The sequence below is a fragment of the Myotis nattereri genome (genome assembly GCF_964212035.1).
Source record: "Myotis nattereri genome assembly, chromosome: 4".
In the NCBI taxonomy this organism is placed as follows: domain Eukaryota; kingdom Metazoa; phylum Chordata; class Mammalia; order Chiroptera; family Vespertilionidae; genus Myotis; species Myotis nattereri.
Window position 1 is genome coordinate 85,617,277 of NC_138079.1, and position 23,609 is coordinate 85,640,885.

The 23,609-nt window shown below is 41.3% G+C and overlaps 1 protein-coding gene across 3 annotated transcripts in view; it reads left to right on the plus strand.

Moving 5' to 3' along the window:
* The window catches only part of AUTS2 (activator of transcription and developmental regulator AUTS2), a gene marked incomplete at its 5' end in the record, with an annotated part of 1,127,567 nt that overhangs the window by 539,661 nt on the left and 564,297 nt on the right, over positions 1-23,609 (plus strand). For all 3 annotated transcript variants that reach the window (XM_081090564.1, XM_081090566.1, XM_081090565.1), the window contains one exon: positions 2,517-2,552. In XM_081090564.1, coding sequence (XP_080946690.1) covers positions 2,517-2,552 — 36 coding nt within the window. The remainder of the gene's footprint in view (positions 1-2,516; positions 2,553-23,609) is intronic.

Here is a 23,609-nt window from a genome sequence, read left to right on the forward strand (position 1 = left end):
GTTTATGTGTCTGACGTGTTTGTGTGTGTGTGTGTGGAGGGGGTAGGGTTGTTATAAGGCAGGGTCCTTAAATGCTTTGTTGCATTATGTTAATTCCTCGGCAGTGCAATCAAATTCATGTCGTAATTAAAGCTGTCAGTTGGAAGGCAAGCCAATCACCATGAAAACACAGCATAACAAATGAAGTGAAATGATTCTGCGTGTAGCTATACAATGCTTCGCCAGGCATGAAATTAAATAAGTAATTTGATGTTGACATCAGAAATTGAAATGATACCCACTGTTCCCTCATTCAGTCAGACCTGCATAAACAATAGCCAGAACAAATATGCACAACAAAGCCCTCTCCTCCACCCAGCTCCCTGAGTAATGTACAATATATATGCAAAATGAGTATAACAGAGCTTTCTGAGACCTGAAGTATGTAATTTTCTTTGGTATACAATAAGATGATATGTGTATGGGGAAGGACGGGGGGGGGTGAGGAGTGGGTTTGGAGGGGTACTTCTGGGATAAAATAACATTTGCAGGAAGAAAAAAAAACCCTGAAATAAACAAATTCCATGTTTTCTTTGAGTAATTCATCCTAAGATGATTTAACCTCCCAGGGGCATGACTCCAGGCTGGTGGAGACCCTACCTGGTTTTTGCTTTCCTCTGCTCCATGGAAGGCTCTGGGTGCTGAAAGCAGGTGATGCTGTCACATGGCTAATCACTGCTGGAGAAGCCGTCTCCATGACTACTGTGGATCTCCCTATGTACCATTTATGGGATCAAGAATGCAGCAGGATTTTTATAAAGCAAGGCCAGTGTGCAAGATCACACATCCACCATCTGTGATTCCCCTGGGCTTGTCTAAGACATAGAGGTGAAGAAAGTTTGGCTTTGGGAGCTGCACTTGGGAATGCCCTGGAGCATATTAACTTTGTTTGATACTAATGCTATTTGCACTGACAGTACTGTATTTCCTTCTCAGAAACAGTTTAAGATTAAGAAGAAACGCATCTGTATTTTTGCAGATACTGAATTCATCATTTCCCCCCACATACAATAAATACATTCATTTATATGTACATCAGTTCAACAAATACTTTTAAAAAATGCATCGGCATTGTGCTAAGCTCTGGGGAAGCAATTATTAGTAAACCAGATGATTCCTGCTACCTATAGTTTGCAGAGCAGGCACAGGACAATTAGGTGGAGGAACTACAGGTGAATTGAGCAACTGATGCATCAGAGTGGAAGTCAGGTTACTCCTGGGAAGGCATAACACCCCACCCAAACTAGTCAGGGGGAAGGCCTTGCTTCTGCAAGGACCCTTAGCTGAGATTTGAAGACTACCTAAGCATTAGCATTCTTTTTGTTTCAGGCTTACTTGGGACCTCTGTTGTTCAAATAGAGGATACTAAAAAGTAAAGAAATTTTTTTGGTATTAATCATCACCCTAGGATATTTTTTCCATTGATTTTTTTTTTTTTTTTAGAGAGCATGGGAGGGGAGGGAGGGAGAGAGAGAGAGAGAGCAATGTGAGAGAGACACATGGATTGATTATCTCCTGCATGCACCCCAGGGACCAGGGATCTAACCTGCAACCGAGGTACCTGCCCTTGACCTGGAATCCAGCCTAGGACCCTTAGGTGCTAGGGCTGATGCTCTAACCACTGAGAGATACACCTGCCAGGAGAAAATTAAAGAATTTGTACTGAGATATTTTTTTTGGAGGGGGGGAGGGGAGGCAAGAAACAAACATATAAGAAAGACTCACAGGCAAGTCTAAAACCCAAACCAACTTCTTTGTATGGTCTCCTTCCCCAAAGCAGTGATGCCCTTACATACCTTTTAGACTTATTGTTCTTTAGTTTCCATGTGTCAGACTATGGGAGCCTAAAACCTTGAGAAAACTGGTGCATTTTACTGCTTTCCTTTACCCACACATTCTTTGCATTTCAGTCTACTAATTATGTTTACAAAATGTCTCATTTTTGAAAAGCTCTCTGTGTGTGCTAACTGGTGCCTTCAGGGAATAAACTGGCAAGTAGGTCATACGCTGGAAAAGTCATCCAGACCCACTGGGCTTTTTATTTTCAAGTCAGTCTGGGCTTTTTCCTCTTGCCTGCCCCTTTGCGGCCACAAAACTGAGTAGCTTGAGACCAGGGCATTGAATGTCAGCAAGTCAGGGAGGCAGGCTGATGTGTGTCTGTTTAGTCTCAGTGCAGGGCGAAATGCCATCATTAATTCATTACCCAGCTGCCTGTCAAATAAATTGGCAATTACGTCCACCGCAGAAGCTTGGAATTCAGTAAATAGCACGTTAGCATCTCTGAGTTGTTGAGAGATGTAAAGGGGAAAATTAAGCAACACGGTGTTTGTAGCAGGAGCAGATGACAAGGGGCAGCATACACTGGTGGTGTGATGTAGTGATGAAAAGCCTGCAAAGGGCTGGTAATGAGCTGTGTGGATTGGAATGTGTTAAAAACCATTGCTGATTTTCCACTTTGTCTCTATGCTTTATTGCAGAGTTCAGCTCCTTCCAGTTTGGGAACAGGCTACTTCGTAAGTGTATCTCAACTTCCACACGTGTGCCTTGCCTTGGCATTGATTTACTTCTGCAATGTATGCTCATTAGGATGTGAAAAAGATCTAAGAAATCCCCTCCCAGTCCTAAAGAGCAGACTGATACGCATCCTTTTATTAAGAATTGTTTCGTTTTTAAAATAAGTGACTTGCTGGGCCCTAGGGGGTCATTGGTCAGTCTGAGCTGTCTGTCTGGTTCCCAGCGTGTGGGACTTTTGCCCTTTACCTGGCAGTGGAAGGGGAACAGGGAAAGCTGACTGGCTCATGCCACCTCTCCCACATGATTGTTTTTTAGCAACAAATGTCCTGTGGAGAATGGAATTTATATGTACTGAGGTTTTCAATTTCAAAATCTCTTGAAAAACTTAACCACACATACAATGAATCACCTTTAAAAAAATTTTTTTTAATATATTTTATTGATTTTTTACAGAGAGGAAGGGAGAGAGATAGTTAGAAACATCGATGAGAGAGAAACATCGATCAGCTGCCTCCTGCACATCTCCTACTGGGGATGTGCCTGCAACCCAGGTACATGCCCTTGACCAGAATCGAACCTGGGACCTTTCAGTCTGCAGGCCGACGCTCTATCCACTGAGCCAAACCGGTTTCGGCTAAAAAAAATTTTTTTATGAGAGGTGGTGCTTTAATGGATATATTACCTCACAGTCTAGGTAGGTGGCCTTTAGATTTCCTTTCAGCAATCATTACACTTCTCATTTTAGCAAATGTAGCTATATTATTTTGTTTCTAGACTTTCCTTCAGGTGGGCATGGTGACAGAACCCAGGTATTGTCACAATATTTCTCATAAATGGTCACTGTGTTTCATTTATTTATAGCAAAATTACCCTTTTTGGATTCAATAATCCTTTTTAAATGTAAATAGAAAAGAATTACAAATAAGTATTATTTACACAACTGGATAGCCTGCCAGTGTAGAGGTTTGTTGTGGTGTTTAAAGGAATCTGATTTGCGATCTGAATGATGAACACTGATACTCTAATACCAGCTCAGCATTTTCTGAGAAAATAATGGAATCATGAAAATAAAATAAAGTGGAAAATAATTATTGATTCTGTTTAGTTACCTTTACATTTCTTCCTTATAGAATGCTAATTACTTCCCTATAAAATGCTAATTCTTTGCCCAGGCATTTTTTCTCCATACATTCACATAAAGTCCACGAAAGCCAACATCATATCATAGAAAATAACTCCTTTTCAAGCTTGACAGAAGTAATATTTTCTAAATGTTGATTTTTTGGTATTAATCTATAGTAGCAGAAAAAGGATAAAGATATTTTGGTACCTGCTTAATACAGTGCACACACTTGCCCTTGTTCCTTATTGTGACTGAATATTCATGCTTGCAGAGAGGAACAGGATGCTTCAATAGTGGAAATAACAGAAGTAATACCATCTGCCATCTCTTCACACCAGGCTGGATGTGGGTTGAGATGCTCCAAGTAAAATCTGGAGACTGCCAATATCTGTTCTCTTTCCAAAAGCTAAATTCTCCCTCTGTGCTTTCTTCATCAAATCAAGGCCAAAGCCACTAACCTAGCCCTTGATAACTCCTAGACTGAATTTCTATATTAAACTTTTATCAGAATGATCACTCTGAAAGAAGAAAGGCATCTCTAGAAAAATCAATAGTTTTATGATGCTTTTTTGTCACTTTTTTCCTCTCTGATTCTAGAAATGTTTATTTTTATTTGCTAACAATAAGAGTAAAGAATCTGCACTTACAAATCTAAAATAGTTTTTACACTTACACAATGTTGGATGAGTATAGAAGTTTTTCCTTATTTTGGTAAAATTGTTCTTAGTATTACTTTTATAAAAAATTTTGTAGTAATATTAACTTACATAGAGAAGATACATACCAGATGTATGTTCAGTTCTTTACCGTGGCAAAAATGCTCTATTTAGAATGTGTTTCCAATAGTGGGATTATTATGTTATCGAAGTGCAAAATCCATTGATATTATTGCCAAGTCCTCATCAAAAAATGTCTTCCGTTTCAGTTTTGATTCCAACACAATCACATGCACTACTTAATTCCAGGTACTAACTTCAACATTGCTGAGTTTCACATTTCTAAGTGGAAATAGTATATTCACAACTTATAGTAGTTTAGTGCCAACATATTCTTTGCACAGTGCTTTCTGATCTTTATATCATAATAGTCTTTACTTATGTCTGTATGAAGGCTCAGCATCTGGTAAGTAAAATAGTGATATTTTACTGTATCCTTAATCCTCTTCAGTATATTTTTGAACTGTGAAGGAGGCAGATCACCTGCAGAGTCAATGATCTATTAATGCAATTAAACCATATGTGAATTCTGGTATAAGAAAATTCAAGGACTCACCTATTGGGTTTAACAACCTGGGAACTGTTTTCTTAAATACTCTCCCCTCCCCCAACATTACTCTAACTCAGAATCTTCTTTTGTTTATATTTTTATGCTCCTATAGGGCTTTTGGTGAACTAAAGTAAAATGCTGATTATTGTGTGTACTAATAAAATAGACACCCACCTTAGTATATGCATGTGCACGTGTATGTACACACACACACACACACACACCCCTAATCCACAGCCAGTATATTCCACTTTCAGTTCTTTTCATTTATCAGTAGTGATAAGTTAAAGGGTTTAAAGAAGAATCCTTTGGTTTTGACTTAGTTGTATTTGTTTATATCTCCTTGGTTTTGTGTTCCAAAGATGTCTTCTTAGGTCTGTCACTTTTCCAATCCATTTATAATCTGAAGATTTGAGAAATGAGAACAGCAGCTGAAAGCAGTATTTACATAAGCATATTGCAAAGAATTCTTAAAGTAGACAAAATAGAGAAGTATTGGAACAAACTTTTCACATTTTTGGGAGCTTTTGAATAATGTGGGTGTTATACACACAGACACACAGAGACACATATTCATTACATACTCAGACACCGCTCATGTTCTAAATATAAATGGAAGTATAGTTGGAATCTATTTGCTTTTCTTTTTGGCAAGAATACCAAAACTTGTTGGAGTGTGTAGGCTTTTTCTGTTTTCAAAAATCTTAATGCAGTGAGTGAAAACTTTTTTTTTTCCATTTAAATGTTTATGGCTGTATCCTCTTCTTTTACATCTATTTGAAATTTTATTATGCATAGTCTATAATCAACTTAGAGACAAAATGATCTGAAAACTAGTGGTATCACCTTTGGCAGAGTATTCAATATCTGAGACTATATCATCATCTGTACCTACCTAATAGAGTTGTGAATATTAAATGACATAAGATATTTAATGTAAATAGAACTGCACTGAATAATAGCAAATAATATTATGTTGTCTCTTGTTATTCCCACAGTAGTATGAGATGAAAAAAAACTTGGTCTCATTAAGTGGCTTGCAATGTGGTAATAGAGAATTTACCATCAGAAATTAATGATACAAAAGTAAGCTTTGTCATTTGTCACTGTAGGGTGGGAATATTTTATTCTTGTTATTATCTTCTTGTACCTTTCATAGGAGCCTAGCATTCTATGTTCACTCAGCTGTATACCTATTTGCTCTGTGTGTAAATTTAAAACAAATATGCAATTCCTTCTCTGTGATTCTCTATGATCATGATGATGTTGGAATGAACTTTTCTATAGGCTGTATCATATAATGAAACCATAGAAGATCAACTTGTCTATTAAAGTTATTTGTTTATTTTCTCCCTCAAATCTGTGGCATTTAAAGATGGCTACTAGATCTTAGGGTTGGGCTGTGAGGTTAATTAACAAAGACCTGTTGACCATATTCAAGTTTTATGAGGTTGTGTCACATGCTCGCTGCTGTCAGACACCAAAAAGAAAAGGGGATGCTCTATTAGCCTGAATGAAGTAACTGAAGGCAGCAGAGTGAAAAGACCAGTAAACACATCTCCTGGTTGCCAGGGGTCTGTTGTGCCATCCCAGGAAAGTTCTGGACTCACAGTCTGCAAGCACTTGACTCCCGATGCCAGTTGGGATCTCCTGTTGGTGTATGGGTGAGTGAATTGTCAGGCTGACCTTGAACCCTAGTGTAAAGGAGAATCCTTCCTTTATTTGGGTGATGTACCCTGCCTGCTTCTCTGGATAATTTTCAGCCTTCTTCTAGGTTTGAATCTAAGTGTCTTAGGCCCATACACTCAAATCACTTGGATCCTGCTTTTGTAAACTCCAGTGACCCAGAGATTTTTCTTAATGGTTTTCAACTAATAATTTTCATCCTTAATTGAGTCCCATCTAGTAATATACATACTTTAAAATTATCAAGGAAACTAACCGACTTCAACCTAGTGAATAAACCTGCCACATCCTAATATATATAAAGAGCTAGGTGCTGTTATGACCGAACGGGTGACCTGTCACCATGAAGTGCCTGGAGCACCTCTTGGTCCCCTCCCTCCCATGCCCAGAGCAGCTCACCATGAGGGGAGTGGAGGCGGGGCGGGACTGGGGACTGTTGAGTGGTGGTGGAGGCCTGCCTCAGCCGGGTGGCCATGAGCTTAGGGGAGCAGCCACCTGGGTGGCAGCGAGTTTCATGAAGCAGTCCTGGGGCGGGGGAGCCTCACAGAGCAGTGGCGTGGCTGGGGGAGTTTCATGGAGCATCCAGCGGCGAGCTTTGCAGAGCAGTCAAGGGGTGGGGGAAGCCTTGCAGAGCAGTCGCGGGATTCACAGAGCAGTAAAGGGGCCACAAGCATCCTGGAGCATCCTGGGGTGCAGAGCTTCACTTAGCTTGCAGGGCAGCAGAGGCCATATGACAGAGGCCAGGCTAGGCCTAGGAACCCTAACCACACAAGATTTCGTGCGTGCTGGGCCTCTAGTTATATAATAAAGGGGATTTGTGTGGTGGCACACATCTTTAAATGGGACTTGTATAATTACTGTTTTCAAGTGCAGTTAAACAGCTTAGGAAGTTGTAATGATAGCATTGCTAACAGGTAGTAGGTGCCAAATACTGACCTATGGCTTTCCATCCAGAGTTATAGGGTCATCAAGGGCTTCAATTCTTTGCTCTGATCTACGATTTTTACTATAGACCAGTGGTTCTCAACCTTCCTAATGCCTTTAATACAGTTCCTCATGTTGTGGTGACCCCCAACCAGAAAATTATTTCTGTTGCTACTTCATAACTGTAATTTTGCTACTGTTATGAATCGTCATGTAAATATCGGATATGCAGGATGTATTTCCATTGTTACAAATTGAACATAATTAAAGCATAGTGATTAATCACAAAAACAATATGTGTTTTCCGATGGTCTTAGGCGAGCCCTGTGAAAGGGTTGTTCGACCCCCAAAGGGGTCGGGACCCACAGGTTGAGAATCGCTGCTATAGACCCTTAAAATATCTCCTATTTTTCTTTGCTGTAATTCATATAACTCTCAAAATTGATTTGTGGTATTTTGTATAGCCAGAGATTCTTTTTAAAAATCAGAGTGGGCCCTAGCCGGTTTGGCTTAGTGCATAGAGCATTGGCCTGAAGACTGAAGGGTCCTGGGTTCAAGTCTGATCAAGGGCATGTACCTCAGTTGCAGGCCTCTTCCTTGCCTGGGCCCTGGTCAGAGTGCACGCAGGAGGCAACCAGTTGATGTGTTTCTCTCACATCGATGTTTCTCTCAGTCTCCCTCTCTTCTACTCTCTCTAAAATAAATGGAAAAATATCTTCAGGTAAGGACTGAAAAAAAAATCAGAGTGGGTTTTATTTGTTAGATGAGAGTAAAACCAGTTTCTTTAAAAAGAGTAAGTTGTTTTTTTGTTTTGTTTTTGAAATGGCTTGTTTGATAGTAGGGCTTTTCTTTAAACAGACACTTCTTTTTGTCTTTAAATAAGTAATAAGCACCCCTCGGGTTCTGTTCTAAGTGGTGGGTTATCCATTGCCCCTCTCTCCAGTAATTTAGTGTTTCCTAAAACCAGATCCTTTCCTTTGTGATGTTTTTAAATATTTTTGATACATTGTATTTAAATAAGAGGATTTGGGACCTCTGAGAACCTTACATTATTTATAATAGTTCTATGGGTTTTAAGTTTAAAAGTTCAGATACATCATCCTGGCCTTGACTACAAACCCATTCGAAGCAGAAAAAAAGTCTTTCTTCCCAACTGCCAATACTTGCTAGTGACACTGAAAGAGGATTCATTCATAACTTGCTGAGAACTTATATTTAAGATGAATTAACACTGAGAAACATCTCCCTCAAATAAGACTCTAACATTTATATTTATTAGGAATTAACTCTAAATGAATGTTTAATTCTAAATGAATCATTGGTCATTTATTTACCGACAGTTATTCATTATAATGAAAATGTTTTTTAAAATCCAAATTTCATTTGGAATACCATTAGGGATCTCCAGTTTTTATTGGGACATTTGGACTCATTGGTAACGGCTTACCAGGTGGAGAGTTCAATTCATTTTAATTCTCAATAATGTATTAAACATCTCCTCTTAGTTCTTAAGATAAATAAGATGTAAGCTTGGCCGTCAAGTTCAGGATATATATGTGAGTTTGATACAAGACAAACTGATGAAAAATGTAAGTAGAGTACATGCGAGTATATGTTATAGTCAGTTAATTGTAGAAGGCTTGAATTGTGTAGAAGTTGCTGGATGTTTAGATTTTCAATAGATTAAGAGGCATAAGGATCAACAGCGACAGGAGCACAGAGAAATAGCATCATAGTGTGGAAATGGTATATCCATTTTTCTGAAAAAAGGCCAGACTTAGTTTGGTTAATTACAGGGAAGGTGGAACAAAGCCAAGGACAAAGTGGGGTGAGGAGGAAAGAGATGATTTATAGGTAGACCCGAACTTGGCTTAGTGACCTGTAATAAATGAAGATGATGTCAAACCAAGGATTGATGAATACTGTGCTTCTTTTCCTTGGAATAGGAACCCCAGGAAGAAAAAGTTTGATTTTGGAAAGATAATGAATTTGAAAGGTAGATAGATGTTTGTTTGTGTATATCTTTAATGATATTTTAAAAGAGGTGGCAAGAATAACAGGAAGAACCAAACATTTCCGCCCAAATCTAAATTTATATTAAAGCATATAAAGAGAACTAGTACCTTTTAAGGACTTCAGTAAATCTTTAAAATTCAACCTATGCCTATCACAGAATATCTTTGATAAGTGGTTAAACATGTAATTTTCCTGAGTGACCCCTAACAATTACCCAATGAGTAACCAGAGTACATTGAAACTTTGGCCTCAGATACTCTGTCTCTAAAATGAGTACAATCACAAAAACATTGTATTATATTTAATATACAAAAATAATTATTATGAATATGTTGTTTTGATTATAATAAAACTAGAGGCCTGGTGCACAAAATTGGTGCACGGGGGGGGGTGCGTCCCTCACCCAGGCCTGTGCCCTCTCGCAGTCCAGGAGCCCTCAGGGGACGTCCGACTGATGGCTTAGGCCCACTCCCTGCATGGGCCTAAGCCAGCAGTCGAACATCCTTAGTGCTGCCACTGCTGTGCTCACCAGTCGTGAGCCCGGCTTCTGATTGAACAGTGGGCGCCTCCCCTGTGGGAGCGCACTGACCACCAGGGGGCAGCTCCTGTGTTGAGCGTCTGCACCCTGGTGGTCAGTCCGCGTCATAGTGACTGGTCATTCCCATTCAGTCAATTTGCATATTAGCCTTTTATAATATAGGATACTAACATTGGAACCCATCACTCAACTTAAAATCTAGTGCAATTACTACTGCTTTAAAAAATTTGTTTTTAAATATATTTTATTGCTTTTTTACAGAGCATAAGGGAGAGGGATAGAGAGCTAGAAACACCGATGAGAGAGAAACATCGATGAGCTGCCTCCTGCACACCCGAAACACCGATGAGAGAGAAACATCGATGAGCTGCCTCCTGCACACCCCTCACTGGGGATGTGCCCGCAACCAAGGCACATGCCTTTGACCAGAATCAAACCTGGGGCCCTTCAGTCCACCGACTGACTCTATCCACTGAGCCAAACCGGTCAGGGCTACTGCTGCTTTTGAAGCTATCTGTGTACTATACAGAAACATCTGGGCAGGTGAAATCAATTGCTCTTCCTAATGGTGAACAGTTGCCATCTTTTTTTAACGTAACCTTTAATATTATCCTAAACTACATTTGCCTCCCCCTCTAAAGTAACAGAAGTAGGTATTTGTTTTAGATTAGGGACCACAGAATTAATCTTAAAGTGGAGGGTTGATTTATACCTCGACCAAGCTTCTGCATTGCGACATACTCCACCTAGTCACAGGTAAACTCTCTAACTTCAAGGCCTTAGACTAAAAATATAACATTATTTTCCACTTCTAATTCTTACCCTTTTTTCATTTTTTAAAATTGATTGTTAGTCTCTCAGTTGGGGAATAGGATCAGTGAACCATGAACAACACACCCTGATTAAGTGAGTATTACAGGTTAATTTCTGGTGAGCAGACATTTAATCATTTGTAAACTCTCTGCAACGGGATTACTCTTTTAGCTCATCCTGTGGAAATTGTCTTCTGCCCTCACACTATTTTTAGCTTCATCTTTCTTGTCAGTACAAAGGAACTGAGAAATTTGATTAATAGAATAATCAGATGGGAAAGGATCAATTGGTGTCTCCATTTGCCACCATTTTCTTAACTCTGCTTTCATTTTCTCAACATTTATGTGAGGGAATATGCTAAGTATTTTTATTTTTTTTAATATATTTTTATTGATTTCAGAAAGGAAGGGGGGGGGAGAGAGAGAGAGAGGAGAGAGAGAGAGAGAGAGAGAGAGAGAGAGAGAGAAGCATAACTGATGAGAGATAATCATTGATCAGCTGCCTCCTATACTCCCCTCACTTGGAATCAAGACTGCAGCCCAGATATGTGCCCTGACCAGGAATTGAGCCATGACCTCCTGGTTCATAGGTTGACACTCAGTCACTGAGCCATATTGGTCAGGCTAGGCAATGTATTTCTAAATATTTGCTACCTACAGGAATCCTTGTTATTGGCTGTTGTAAACACTAATTAAGGAAATAAGATAAACACCCAGGTGCCCCTAATGGATGTGGAGAAATAGCCTGTGGCCCTGTCTCCCTTTCAACTCCCCTTCCTGGCTTCTCAGATTTGGAGAAAAACAGATTTACCAAAGCCTGAACCAGGTAATTGCTAAAGGACCTTTGGTTCAAATATTCCAAGATCCATGCTTTTACCCACTTTTCAGCTAAAAATGTCTGTCCCGTGGGACCATGCTTTCAGTGGCAGTGCTGTCTTTCCCAGCTGATATTTGTATAGAAATGTAAGACCATAGCCCCCTTACTGCGTAACACACATCACTCCGCATTGTCAGCACTGAAAGGAGTCCAGATTTCAGTTGAGTGGCCGAGTCTGACTTTCTTTGAAATTAACAATTAGTAATGTGTTATATTTTCATTATTCAGTTAGGGTTAACACTTAGAAATATTGAGGCTGTAGGCTTATCCTGGTCATAAAAGATGATGCATTAAGGGCAGTAGCAAAGCATATTGGAATCCCCTGTGGGAGCAGATAGGTCATGTCATGGAAATCAGAAAGTGACTTTTATTTTCATTTTTATTTTCATTCCTTTTTCTTGGCTTTGAGGAAGGTTGGAAATTTCCAAATTGAACAAATGTTGGATTCGTTGGCATGAGCTATATAAAATGAGCCCTGGGCAGTGTCAAACCCCAGGGTGTTTTCTAACTACCCATACAACCTTTGAGAGATGTATCTGGCCTGGAGTTTTATGGACTATCAATCTTTCAAATCAAAGGATCCAGGCCTTTGCTTAACTACTTAAAATAAAAAAATGTTTTTCCTGAAATTGTAAATTAGATGCCTCCCAATTCGTTGCATAAGAAACTTAGAGCTTGGTGAAACACCAGGAGTATCATTTGAAAAGAGGTTAAAAAACACAACTGGGGCTTGTTAAAAAGGAAAAGTGCTATTTTAACTCCAAGTGTCACATTTTCCTATAGTCAGCTGTAGCAGTAAACAAGAGTTATTGGAGGTTTAGGTAGTTTGAGACACTTCACTTATCTCCCAGTACTTGACTTCGGAAGCGAAACATTTAAAATGTATTTTGCTCTTGTAAAAATGTTTATCCATTTAAAATACAGTGCCATTGTAACAAAAGCACCATGGTGAGAAGATATAGCACAGTTAATAAACTGTCAGGTCCAGTACACATATACTTGAAAAGACCAGCACAGTTACTCAGGGATTGGCATTATAAATTACTGTTAACAAACCTTAATTTGCTTACTAGGCTAATGAATGATCTCCAATTTTTTTTTGGTAGTAATTAGCTTCACTAGCAGTCATGTTAAAGAAACCTGCCTTATACTACACTTAATTTCTGCTCCGAAATCTTTGGTATCTGGTTTCCAGGGTGAAATCAAAATAAAATGAAGTAAAAAAAATAACAAGAACTAACAAAAATCAGTGTATATTGACAATTTGCTGGTAATAAATCCAGATTGTGGCTGTTTTCCAGTAGAAGCATGGCCAAAGGTGATGACTGTCTTTTAGGACTTATGACCAGTAATGTACTAGCAGATTTGCAGTGGAGTGGCGAAGCCAGATAATTGCAGTGTTTCCTGTCTAAATGTGCTGCTGTATATAATGGCCTCTGATTTTAAGGAGCCATTTAAAATGCAGCAAGGCATAACAGCTAAGGGTTCTAGTGTACTCCTAATATTTCATATGTTCAACACATCTCATAAAATCTTGTCCAGACCAACAGATGACTAGAGGGGCAGCTGGACTGCCCCAGAAGGAAATTGGGGAGACTCAGAATCATGTGGGTAGGATTACAGAGATCCACCAAGAACTCATCCAAGCCCAGGGTGTGTGCCATATTTCTCTAATTACTTCCAAGAGTCCCCCATTTCCATTTTAGTTCCTAAAGAGAACATTCGCATTTTATGTTTTGTAAAAGGATCCTGTCAATATCCCACTTTTTCCTATCTTTGTGGGAAATAGCCCTGACTTTGGGAAGGAAAGGTAGGGCTGTATCTGTCCAGAGAAAATCATGGGAAGTTAGCACATCAACCCAAAGCCAAAGTACACAAGAAATTTGGTTCCTTTAGAATTTATTTAATGCCTTTCTAAAGGAATTTGCTCTGTGATATGAAAACCTGATTTCTCTGAACAAAAGGAGCATAATACTAGAGCATTCTGAGAATCAAAGGAAACTAGGGAATCCAACATATTCTTTTAATTAAATATTAAACAGCTAAGCATATGACCAAAATGGAAGCCTTAAGCTACATTTTGTACAGAGGCATAATATAGTTACAAGTTATTTTCATCTATATGTTACTAAATTGCCAGCTTTCAACTTGCTAATTAAAATAGACCTATTATTTTGACTTTATATAGGCTTAGAAGGATAGAACCTCTGGGAAAGAAGGGACTTCAAAAATCACCTTGTGATATCGTACAGTATTTGTCTTTCTCTGTCTGACTTATCTTGATTAGCATATTGCTTTTAAGGCCCGTCCCTGTTGTCAAAAATGGCAGGATTTCCTTCTTGTCATTGCTGAATAATATCTCATCATATATATACATACATACATATATATACTAGTGACCCAGTGCACGGATTTGTGCAATTGAAAGGAAATTAATGAGAAAGTGGCTGCCAGGGCGGGACTGGGCGAGACAGGCTGGACAGGCCCTGGAGCCAACCTCCCATGGTCCCTCCCCAGCCACACCTGGGGTGGTGCCATGGCTTGAAAGGCATCTGTGAAGTGAGCGGGGTCCCTCCGGCAGGTGGGGTCCCTCGGCCTGACCTGTGGGGATCGGGCAGAAACTGGATCTCCAGAGGGGTTCCCCGAGGGATCCTGGAGTGCTAGAGGGCACCCTGCGAAGTTGCTGTGGTGCAGGGTGTGGAACACAAACGCAAGTGTGCAGTGAACCAGATTCGGGCCGACAGTGCCCAGCAACACCATAACCTACGGCCGGAGATGGAATCACGTGGCCCCGCGAGGAATCAGACTCTCACCTTTCTGGCTCCCACCCGAGAACCGCCCCCGCCAAGTCACTGCAGCTTGGCAGCTCCTGCATTGAGCGTCTGCCCCCTGGTGGTCAGTGCATGTCAGGGCAACTGGTCAGATGGAGGGAGGAACATAGCATATTTTATATATATGGAGAGAGAGACAGAGACTAGAGGCACAGTGCATGAAATTTGTGCACTTGGGCGGGGGGGGGGGGTCCCCTCAACCCAGCCTGCACCCTCTTGCAGTCCAGGAGCCCTTGGGGGATGTCTGACTGACAGTGTAAGCCAGCAACCGGACATCCTTAGTGCTGCCACGAAGGCAGGAGAGGCTCCCGCCACTGCTGTTGCACTCGCCAGCTATGAGCCTGGCTTCTGGCTAAGCAGGGCTCCCCCTGTGGGATTCGGCCGAAACTGGCTCTCCGACATGCCCCAAGGGGTCCTGGATTGCAAGAGGGTGCAGGCCAGTCTGAGGGACCCCACCGGTGCACAATCAGGGATTGGGAGAGACATGGGAGGTTGGCCAGCCAGGGAGGGACCGCAGGAGGGCTCCAGGGTGTGTCTGGCCCAACTTGCTCTGCCTGCCCATCTGGCTCATCCAGCAGCCAGCTAACCTGGTTGGAGTGTCTGCCCCCTGGTGGTCATTGCATGTCATAGTGAGCAGTTGAGAGGCCTTAGCATATCATTAGTGTATTATGCTTTGATTGGTTGAATGGCCGGCTGGTGGACTGGGCACTTAGCATATAGGCTTTTATTATATAGGACTAGAGGCCCAGTGGCCAAAAATTTGTGCACTGTGGTGGAGGACCCTCAACCCGGCCTGCCCCCTCTCACAGTCCAGGAGACCTGAGGAGATGTCCCTCTGCAGGAGGCAACCGAGCCGATCATGGGAAGGTGCTGCCCCCATCAACCTGCTGCTGCTGCCACTGCCGGCTGCCATGGCTGCAGGCCCTCAGCCCTGGCTTCTGAGCACTGGCCCCGCCCACTGGTGGGTGGGGGCCGATCTGGGGTCAGGCTGGCTGCGGGAGGGGCTATGGGAGGTTGAGGCACAGCAGGTTGCACACTGTCCAGCCTCTTTGGAGACGTGGAGTCGGGCCTGGGCCTGCGCCGCTGCCTCTGTGGCTGCCTCTGTGGAAGAGGCAGCACTGGGACCCAGACCACACAGCCCCCTCCCCCGCTGCCTCTGCGGAAGGGTCCCTGACACTGGACTGGCCTGCACTGTGGCCTCCCCCGGGCTGCCCTCTGTAGAAGGGCCCATGTGGAGGCCTCTCCCACGCCGCCGCTGAGGAAGGGACGGTAGCAGCAGCGCTCCTGCTCCCACTCCAGCGGCGGCGCCACCTCTGCTCCCACTCCAGCGGCGGCGCCACCTCTGCTCCCACTCCAGCGGCGGCGCCACCTCTGCTCCCACTCCAGCGGCGGCGCTTCTCCTGTGCTGCCAGCCCTCAGCCTTCACAGCTGCTATGGCTTTGTCCAGATGGACATCAGGAAGATGTCCAGCCAATTAGCATATCACCCTTTTATTAGTATAGATAAGTCTTCCGTGTTACATGTTCTAGCATCCTAAGTGTAAAATTCTTAAGTTGTGACACATGATTTTTAAATATAGAAGAGATAAGTTCATTTTTGAAATTGTTGGAAATTCAAAATTGGTAGGGCCATGAAATTAATGAAGTTTTTTTGTATTCATCTCTGTGCACTGACCATTATTGCATTCTACTTTCTTCAAGTTTCAAATGAAGGGTTGGATCAAGATGCCCTTAAAAGGGGCCTTTCAGTATAAGCACATCTATGAATGTGTTGATAATAGTGTTGTACAACCAATTAAGAGACCATTTATGCAATTAAGGGGCTATTTATGCAAGTCATGGTGCTTGTTATTCCCTGCCTGAGCACTGTTTCAGTGAACTTGATTCAGTCTACAATCACTTAAATCTTTTAACTCAGAATGTTACTAAGCAAGGATAAAATCAATGCAGTGTCAGCTATTTATGTAAAGCTTATATTACTTGCTACTAATTATAAGTCTTGAAGTTAAATAGTAGTAACTAAGTATTGTTCTTTTCTTTCAAAATTTAGTTGGCTATTCTGGGACTTTTGCCTCTCCATTTGAACTTTAGAATGAAGGGTTTAAGCAAAAACAAACAAACTAAAAAAATTCACAGGCACAGACAACAGTATGGTGATTACCAAAGTGAAAGGGGGGTGGGAGGATTAGGGGAGGGTAAAAGGGAGAATAAATGGTGAGGGAAGGAGACTTGATTTTGGGTGGTGAACATACAATACAGTATACAAATGATGTATTATAGAATTGTACACTTGAAATCTATACAGGGTGAGGAAAAAGTAGGTTTATAGTTATAAGTGAAACAGTTTATTCTTGTATTATTATTTATTAATTATTGTATTTATTTATTATAACTATAAATCTATTTCCCCCCACCCTATATAATTTATTAACCAATATCACCCAATAAGTTCAATAAACCTTTCAAAAAAAACTTTAGAATCAGTTTGTTAATATTCAAAAATAACTTGCCTAGGATTTTGATTGGAATTATATTGAATCTATGGATTAAATTGGGAAGAACTGACATCTTGACAATATCGAGTCTTCCTATCTGTGAACATGGAATCTCTATTTATTTAATTCTTCTTTGACACTTTTCATCACAGTTCTGTAGTTATTCTCATATAAATTTGTATGTATTTTGTTAGACTGTTTTATTTTTAGGGGTGCTAATATAAATGACCATGTGTTTTTAATTTCAAATTCTACTTGTTAATTGCTAGTATATAGAAAGTAATTGACTTTTGATTATTAATCTTGTATCCTGCAACCTTACTCTAATTGCTTATCAGTTCCAAGAGGGTTTTATCAGCTATTCTGTGTAAGCCATTGTAAAAACAATGTTTTATTTCTTCCTTCCAAATCTGTGTACCTGTGTTTGCTTTTCTTGTCTTATTCCATTAGCTAGGAATTCCAGTTCTATGTTGAAAAGCAGTGGGAAGAGGGGACATTCTTGTGTTGTTCCTGATCTTACAGGAAATCTTTCCGTTTCTCACCATAAGTATGATGCTAGCTGCAGGCTTTTTGTATATGTTCTTTATCAAGGTAAGGAAGTTTCCCTTTATTCTCAATTTACTGAGAGGTGTGTTGTTCTGTGTGTGTGTGTGTGTGTGTTTTATCATAAATGGGTATTTGACTTTGTCAAAAGCTTTTTTCTGCATCTATTAATATGATCATGTGATAGACTCCTTTAATTGATATTTGAATAGTTAACCAGTCTTTTCTTTCTGGGGTAAATTCTTAGTTGTGGTGTATAATTTTTTTATATATTGTTGGATTTGATTTGCTAATATTTTTTGAGGATTTTTGCACCTATATTTATGAGCAATATTGGTCTGAAGTTTATATATATATATTTTTTTTTTCAGTGCTATAAAGTTTCCTCTAAGCACTGCTTTCGCTGCATTCCACAAATTTTGATAAGTTATATTTTCATTGTTTTTCATTCAAAATATTTAAAAATTTGTCTTGAGATTTCTTCATAGACCCATGTATTATTTAGAAGTGTACTGTTTACTGGAAAGGTTTTTACTTTTCAAAACTATCACTTTCAGGCCCCCTATCCACAAGTTGGGGCGACCGGACCTACAGGGGAGGGAGGGCAGTTGTGGGGGACCAGACCGGCAGGGGAGGGCAGTTAGGGGCAATCAGGCCTGCAGGAGAGGGCAGTTGGGGGCAATCAGGCTGGCAGGGGAGGGCAGTTGGGAGCAACCAGGCCAGCAGGGGAGGGCAGTTGCAGGCGATAAGGCTGGCAGGGGAGGGCAGTTCGGGGTACCAAGCCAGCAGGGGAGGGCAATTAGGGGCGACCAGGCTGACAGGGGAGGGCAGTTGTGGGGTACCAGACCTGCAGGGGAGGGCAGTTAGGGGCGACCAGGCCAGCAGGGAAGGGCAGTTAGGGGCTACCGGGCTGGCAGGGGAGGGCAGTTGGGGGCTACCGGGCTGGCAGGGGAGGGCAGTTGGGGGCTACCGGGCTGGCAGGGGAGGGCAGTTAGAGGTGACCAGGCCAGCAGGGGAGTGGTTAAGGGGTGATTAGGCTGGCAGGCAGAGGCAGTTAGGGGAAATCAGGCAAGCAGGCAGGGAAGCGGTTGGGAGCCAGTAGTCCCAGATTGTGAGAGGGATGTCCGACTGCAGTCAGACATCCCCCAAGGGGTCCCAGATTGGAGAGGGTACAGGCTGGGCTGAGGGACAACCCCCCCCCCCCCTCCCGCGCATGAGTTTCATGCACCAGGCTGTAGTAATAAATAAGCACATGAAAAGATTTTCCTCATCTTTAGCCATTACAGAAAACAATTACCACTACATACATTAACATGGCCTAAATGAAAATAATTACCAAAAGTATTGGTGAGGCTATGAAATAATTGAAATTCTCCAGTACTATTGGTTGAAATATAAAATGGTACAACTACACTGGCAGTGTCTTCAAAAGCTAGAGATTAATCTGCCATATGATCTAGCCATTCAACTCCTAGGTTTTTTACCTGACAGAAATGAAAGCCCATGTTCATACAAAGACTTTATATGAGAGATCATAGTAGCTTTATTTGTAATTTCCAAAAATTGGATGTGGTTGAAATGTTCATTATCAGTTGAATGAATGAACATTTGTGATATATTCACAAAACAATAGAAAACTGCTCATCAATAAAAAGGAAAAAACTTGATACGTGCAACAACCTGGATGAATCTCTGTTAAGTGAAGGAAGCTACACAAAAGAAAGTACATATTATGTTTTCATTTCTAGAAAATACTAAAAACTGCCATTGAAGCTACAGTGACAGAAAGATCTGTGGTTGCCTGGAGAGGCAGGCATAGAAAAGGAGGTTTGGGATAGATGGATTACAAAGTGACATCAGTAATGGAAGTGTTCTTTATCTTAATCGTGGTAAGTTTTACAGATATATTCATCAAATTGTGCACTTTAAATAGGCGAAGTTTGTATCAATCATACTTCAATAAAGCTTTTTAAAAAATGTCAAAATTTTTTCCCTGCTGTTTGTAATGCCTTGGGATCTGTCTCCATCTTCTCCTATCTTCCTGTATTGCACCCTAATATCTCTCTCTCTCAGAAAACTTAACACATAAAATCACTCTGGAGAATTTCTAAATGCATATTTCCATGATTAAATATCTCATGGTTCTTTGTTAAATGTTCAGAGATACAGTATTGGGCCGTATGAAGCAAATAACATCTTTCTTGTATAGAATTAGAGGAGAGAAAAATGCATACAAAAAGAGCCCAGTACTTTTTGTGGCAGCCTTTTATGTCAGAACTCAAAATTGCTGTCTGATAAAATGTAGGCCACCAGATTGAATTACTTCATTGAACTACTGCTGTCCTCTGTTAATGGTAATTGCACAGATATAGCAGTCTTTCTGGGCAACATCTCAGATATTTACCTCCTACTGTTTTTCAATTCAAACTTTTGATGAAAATATTCCCAGTACTTCTTTAAAGCAGACATCCAACTGTCTTTCTTGACAAAAGCAAGGTCTCTAAATCAGATCCTGACAATTTGTGACACAGCAGTCTATCCAAATCACCTTTTACCTATGTCACTATGTCATTTCCTGGAGAAAAATGTCTCCATCAAACAAATGTTTCTGTAAATTTTAGGGACTGGAATGTTGGTATGCCAGCAAAAATGGGTGAGCGAAAAGGGAAAAACAATTTCTTTTCTTTGACTTGAGTGGAAAGAATTTAGTGAGGGGTTGACCAGATCTAATAAGCAAATCTATGTATTTTGAAGATACATTTTATGAAAAGAAAACTTTAGATATTTGTTGTTTTCAAGATAGTAGTGAGTAAAATGATTTCTAAAAGCTACTACTATTAAAGTATTGAAGGCAGTGAAACACGGTTAATTTGTTTTTATTCTTCTTAACTTGAATACAAAAACATTTAGCATTTTTTCCCCTCGGGGCCTTGGCTCATTTTTGGTGTTCTCCCCGTCCTAAACTGAGCAGACTGTATCTCACCCTATAAAGGTTGTTAAAACAATGCCATCACTTAACCATGATCAACTCTGTTTGACTGAGGATAACGTGGTGACTAGAGTGTAGACTATGGTACCAGGAAGGAGGGCAACGTGGCATGAGATCCACTGGATTGGCCTCAGAGTGAAACTCACTGCTTGGGTCTCTGGCTGTGTTTGGTTGGCACTTTTGCTTTCCTTTTAATATCAGAGGGTACACTTGATAATTGCTTTAATGGATCAAATTGTAGCACCCTATGTCTGATGGATGGGTTAGCTTTATGAGCTGTGGGAACCACTCTGGGGAGCTGCTTCCAGATCTTGTGGGAAAGCAGTTGATAGCACAATAAGCACACTCCCCGCTGCCAGCCCGGTTTTGTTCTCCTCCAGGGGAAGTCTCTTTACAGAAAGGAGCCTTGGAATCATGTTCACCAGGAGTGTAGCTTGAGAGCGGCCTTACTTGGTGACCCTGGTATGATGGGACGTCTCTCATGTAGCATGGTTGCCTGTTCCGCTTTTGTGTGAAAAGGAAGCAAAACCATGGGTTGAACACTGGGGAGAATTTAGTTTGGGAAGAAAGCATGTCTTAGAATCTCATAGTTCAGTTCCTACTTTTAAGAAAGTGAAAAGCTCCTAGGAAGGAGAGGAAAGGAGGTGGTAAGAAGGGTTTGTAAAGAGAAAGTGTGTGTGGGGCCTTGAATCCAGCTAATCCTTATCCAGTTTATAGCTTCAAAATACGTGTAGGAACAGTTAATCCTTGAAGAGCCCTTGCCTCTCTTTTTTAGAGATCAGAGATTTTTGCTCTTTTAGAAAGAGAATGCTAGCACCCTTATAATGAAGCATTCAGTGGTGGCTGGCTGCCCTGTGTTCCTGATCCTCTGACTTGGTGTTTCCTTGGCTGTCCCCATTAGGAATCAAAAGGTAGGAAGGAGGCACAAAGAAAATAAATAATAAATTCATAGCTTGCCAAATACCCAACTCCTATCCTTTCCCTAGGCCTTTAATTCCCCAGGGTGAAGCCTGGGATTATACTTTACTAGGGTGACCTAGTATTCAGGAGCTCAGAAAGAAAGGGGCTGGACACCAGACCTGTTTGGAGGAAAGAGAGAAGCCAGTGTGGGCTCATTTGTGGAAGACTCATTTGCACCTGGAACTTCAACCCAGCATATTGCCATCTGCCAGGCAGGGCATGATAACAGTTTCTGGCCTGGTAGGGACATGTGAAGCATCCTGCTGGTTTTGTCTGCTGACATGTGGATACTGCTGGCCTAATGTCTGACCTGATTGTCTGTATCCACAATTCATCTAGCCATTTTTGCAGGAGAATGAACACAAGTGACAGCCTCAATGAACGGGTTTCTAGAGAATGTCATTCCCTCCCTCACACATCCCCTCTGACCCTCTCATACTGTCTTTTCCTCTTGGCTCCTGTTCCCTCACACTCTTCTCTGTTGTCAGAGAGTATGTAAAGTCTAAGAGATGTAGCAGTGCCAATCAGAGCTAAATTACTTGCAGCTGGTGGTGCCACCTGTGCCTATCAGATTGCAGCCAAAGCAGTTGCTTTCCCAGAGTGCCCCCCAATAGGGAATTGGAAAGTGACTCACAGTGAGGGCGCTGTGGGCTGAGTAGAAGAGAGGGCTTTTCTCTGGGCTCTACTGTGAGGACAGAATTAGGAAGTAGAGTTTCCGATGGTTGAGTCCGTTCTTTCTGCCTCTCCATGGAATCACTGGGCTCAGCGAAGGGATTTATGAGTTGAGTCTTCGGCCTTTAGGTGGGCTAACAGGAAATACTCTCTTGCAAGCAGGCTTCTTGTAGAGCTCCACACCATGCTCTGGTGTGTAGTTGAGGATTCTTAGGATTCCTTATAACTCCACAAGATCTCCTAGCTTCCATTTATGTCAGTTTGGTTTGGTTTGGTCATTTGTATACTTGGAGAGTAATTTCTCAGTGTTGCACCCCTGCCTGCATATAATTTTGGGAGTTTAATTATTAGGGTAAATTAATTTAACATTTTTGTTTAATCTGACTGCATTATTGTACAACTTTCCAAGTACTTGCCATTTCTTAGTATTCTTTCTTCTCTGTTAAATCGTTCCTTTTAGTGAGCATGTATCACTTTTATTGTGCTCATCCTCTGGTATTTTTCCTTGTAGGCACTCTCTCTCTTTCTTATTTCTTTGCTCAGTGATTCATTTCACCCTCCTTTAGAGCCTGTAATGATTCAAGCACTTTGAAAGGTTTCAGCTAGAGGGAGGAAAGATATAGACTCCGCTCTTAAGGGATAGATTCTAAACTGGAATGCCCATGGGGACTATGAAAATTATACCTGGTGGAACCCATCTGATTTGAGAATAGCTACCTGAATGATTCTGTGGCCTTGAGATGGGAATGGGGTGGGGGTGGGGGGTATATACAGAAGCAAACAATTAGGAGTGTGATACCCCTCTCAGGAATATAACTGCACAAACTAGGAAGATTTCTGGTGTGATGCCAGAACAGGTCATTGGAATGGGAGTGGGTGTTAGCCAGATGGCTGAACGGTGGGGGCTTCATTCCACGGAAAACCATGTGGGAAAACCAAAAGGTGGGATGCCTGATGCTTTCAGGGACCTATAGGTTTTCCAAAATGCATGAAAACTGCAAAAATGAGGTTAGGAAGGCGCCAGGTCACAAATAGTCGTAACTAGTCTTGTTCAAGAGTTCGCATTTTATAATCAAGGTGATAGAGAACCACCGAAAGATTTTAAATAGCAGAGGGAAGTGATGAGATTGTGTGAGAGACAGATCACTCAATAGTATTGTGGTAGAAGGCGTCATAAGGGTAAGTTTGGAGGCAAAAGATTACAGAAAAAAAACAATTACGATGACAGTGCTACGGGGACGGAAGGGGGACAGGTGTAGAGAAACTTAGGATATAGAATTCACAGGACTAGGTCACTGAGTAAACGTGGCCGTGAGCTTAGAGTG